This window comes from Lolium rigidum, chromosome 3, assembly GCF_022539505.1.
Source record: "Lolium rigidum isolate FL_2022 chromosome 3, APGP_CSIRO_Lrig_0.1, whole genome shotgun sequence".
NCBI classification, from domain to species: domain Eukaryota; kingdom Viridiplantae; phylum Streptophyta; class Magnoliopsida; order Poales; family Poaceae; genus Lolium; species Lolium rigidum.
This window is the reverse complement of record NC_061510.1, coordinates 43,582,908-43,586,286: the sequence shown is the minus strand read 5'-3', so window position 1 is coordinate 43,586,286 and position 3,379 is coordinate 43,582,908. Positions and strand designations below refer to the sequence as shown.

Here is a 3,379-nt window from a genome sequence, read left to right as displayed (position 1 = left end):
AACAGAGAGAAATTAAAGGAGAATCTAAGGAAATATATTTCACTGAATTGTTTTCAGAGAACAATGACCAAGAAGCTATAGAGGCCCACGGATAGTTAGGAATGATGAGGTCAGCTGAGCACTTCTCGCCCAGTTGTACTTTTGGCCCGGCATTTGCTATTGTAGTTTGCAGGATCAAACTGCGATCGAAATCGACAGGAGAAATAAGAAAATGAAAAATTTCTGCCAACCAACGATAGAATACACAATCGGTTTATTTAATATTATATCATACATAGAGATAGTTTATTCCATTTTCATATAAGAAGAATCGCCACGTGCAGTAATACAGCAGCGTGATACACCAACAAAGTACATCTCTAACAAAAACTCTACCCTGTCCATGAACAAAAACTCTCTCTAATGCTACCGTGGTAGAAAACCATGCTCTGTTCATGTCGCCTGATCCATCATCGCCACTAGTGCCAATATCAGCAGAGGAAGTAGAATTTGCCGCGAAACCAATCCTGGAAACGTTTAATCACAGGCAATAAGTAATAACAGTGAGTTAACTGGTGCAGAACAGATAGTCATGCAGATGTTCATATAGTATATCTGAAGGAAGCTCTTTTCTACCTGGAGCAGGCGCATTGCAGTTGTTAGAAACGCTTGCGGAGCCAGCTGGTGGTGCCGCAGAAGTGGAGTTTGAGGATGGGAGGATCCCAAGGGCCGCGCAATTTGCTCCATAAGAACCTGAAATGATGCCAGGAGTTGGAGCTGAGACACATGGTTTTTTGTACATAAGTGAATTTGATAATGTCTCTTTTCGTCTTACATTCGTGAAAGCAAGGCATTGTGGTCATGTTCAGAACATTGCTGAAGCCCTCCTTGCACTCGCAGTGGTAGCTGAGTCCCGTGCCGTTCTTGCATGTGCCCCCGGAGCCACAATAAGCTAACTCACAAGCTGTATATAGGATTCCAGACATTGAGGTCAACCAATATGATTGCAGATTAAATGAAAATCCTGATCACAAAATATTAAAACCGAAAACCCAAAAGTGTAAGGTTCAGTATTTACGGTCTGCTGAGAGGGAGAAATTTTTGGGCAAAGGCGCTGGTGATGGTGCCGAAGTGTCATTAGAACATGAGCGATCTATGGTACCTGCAGAGATATGTTTTGCTCGATTATTATATGGGATGATATAGCATTACTGTGCTCTCTATGCATCGGACTAGTAAACATAAGTGACACAAGATAACTCTGAAGATGACCCTCTTGATTCAAAATGATAATCTAACGAAAGCTACTTTCATCTCTGTTTTCTGCCTGATAGAGACGCATGTTAAAATTATGAACCCTGGTTGTTTTGGTGAACAAAGACATGTTATTCTTCTCGAGTAGAGTGTGACACGATGGCACATAGAGAGTCTGAAGATGACACTGCATGCTGATACAACAAAATAAATTCCGTCTCTCAGAAAAAAATCCGAAGATGACACGGACACTTGGGCAGTCTAACTTGTCCTTCTATCTGCCTGATGGAGACTGATGTCAAAATCACGCGTAGCCTGGTTATTTTGGTAAAAGAGACAGCAAACCGACTGGAGAAACCGCGTTTGTTGCACGTCTCGTTGGCCCAATGAAATTTGTGCAGGTTCAGTGCAAAATTGACTTTCTTCAGTCTAAAAAGTGGATATTCTTTTGGAGTACAAACGTGAGTGTTCCCTTGCATAGCTCTGCACTAGTGCACTTCCACATTATGTATCCGAGACTCATAAAAAATCATGATGTGTGCATGCATAAATCATTCCACGTTCTGAAAATAATCCCGCAACAAAAATCTGATATGTATTCGGAACCTAACTGCTGGTCAGAATTACTCATTTTCTGCAGGTACAGGCAGGACATGACCTATATCATCTGTTCCCAAACTGTAGATTTTGCGCACGACTACAGAAAAAAGTTGCTAACAAACATCACGAAACGCAGGTGGCATATGCAGTTATGCATCACACTAGTACAGCACACGGTGCCAACTTTTGTGGGCTGGCCTGCCTGGCCATTGATGAAAGAAGCGTGATGCACTTACAGTTGGGGATGACGCAGGGCAGGAACCTGAGGTCGTCGCCGACGTGCATCTGCGTCCATCCGGGGTCGCAGTCGCACCTGTACCCCGGCAGCCCCGAAGTCACCGTGCAGTTCCCCTTCCCGCAAGCCACCGCCTTGCATAGCGACCCTGCTCGTGCAATAGTCGAGATCGTAACGGGGTTGGGTTGGCGAAAAGAAGTTCAGAGAAGTGCGCGAGGAGGCTTTAGTTACCCATGACGGGGGCGAGAAGGGGGCTGAGAGGGGAGAAGAAGTCGGCGACGGCAACCCTGGCGGTAGTGACCGAGAGGATCAGCACCAACGCGGCGGCGCCGCCGGCGAACCGTCTCATCTTGGTTTCTTGATTTCCGACTCTGCAGTGACTCCGCTCTGCGAGTAGACCACTAGCGCTGCTGCCCGTTGGTCTATGCTCCTCCGTGTGTGGGCGGTTGTTATCGATGGAGTTTAAAGAGGAAGAGGAGATGCGTACGGTTAGTTGGTAGATGATGAGATGAGCTTTTATGGGGGCTCTCCCTCCAGGATTGACTAGGCACCAGCATTATGGCAAAGTCAAGCTGGGTTCGGCGCGAGATCGAGATGACGCGACGGCCGTCGATGACTGACCTGGACCAATCAAAAACTTATTTTGAGGATATATATTTCTTTTTTTTGCGGGGTAAATATAGTATATTAACTAAGTAGCAAAAGGAAAACATGAATTGCAAAACATTGTTGCCACGGTGCCGCTCGATCCAAAATTCAGAACACAAAAAATGTAATTTTTTTTGAGAAACTAAAAAGAAAGTGTGAAATTGGTTGCATTGCATGCACCACATGGAAGATATAAACATTATTTATATACACATCAAGAAAAAACACAAAAAATTGCTTGAAGGGTTATGTGCTATTGTGTTTGGCATAGTTATCACATAAATTTATATTAAAAAATATCATTATCAAATTATTATAGAAAGTATTATGATTTGGGTTAAAAGGTTAAATGGAATTGTGCAAAGTTGTCTAAAGGTAAAAGTTTAGTCCTTACAAAGTATCATGATTGACAATATTGCAAACAAAACACCCTAACCTTTAGTTCTTGAAGTCAGCATCTAAACTTAATGATCTCAGTCATTTCTAAACATGGATTTGTTCAACACACTACGAAAATCTTATCCCGACCCGGATCACTTTCCACCCACATTGGCATTCCTGGCCCCCTCCTTTCAGTCCGTTCTTTTCTCTACGGCGGCCATGGTGTGCTTGTCACCCACAACACCATACTTGAACCTTTTTTTTTGCCTCATGTACATCATC

At 43.6% G+C, this 3,379-nt stretch overlaps 1 protein-coding gene across 1 annotated transcript; it reads right to left on the bottom strand.

Moving 5' to 3' along the window:
• Window positions 1-238: 238 nt before the first annotated feature.
• LOC124695871 (neurogenic locus notch homolog protein 1-like) lies at window positions 239-2,461 on the bottom strand. Its single transcript, XM_047228677.1, has 6 exons — window positions 2,300-2,461; window positions 2,070-2,216; window positions 1,058-1,141; window positions 815-943; window positions 616-732; window positions 239-506 (listed from the first exon to the last, which is right to left on the bottom strand). Exons 1-6 carry the CDS (start codon window positions 2,415-2,417, stop codon window positions 433-435), a joined length of 669 nt encoding a protein of 222 aa, XP_047084633.1. The 5' UTR covers window positions 2,418-2,461; the 3' UTR covers window positions 239-432.
• Between the last annotated feature and the right edge of the window lie 918 nt (window positions 2,462-3,379).

What these genes read in the sequence shown, in the direction of transcription:
- LOC124695871 (XM_047228677.1), bottom strand. Translation starts at nt 2,417, where the DNA reads ATGAGACGGTTCGCCGGCGGCGCCGCCGCGTTGGTGCTGATCCTCTCG. An exon ending in CCTTCTCGCCCCCGTCATGG is followed by an intron (nt 2,217 to 2,299) that starts GTAACTAAAGCC and finishes TTGCACGAGCAG; the next exon opens with GGTCGCTATGCAAGGCGGTG. An exon ending in AATGCCTTGCTTTCACGAAT is followed by an intron (nt 733 to 814) that starts GTAAGACGAAAA and finishes GCATCATTTCAG; the next exon opens with GTTCTTATGGAGCAAATTGC.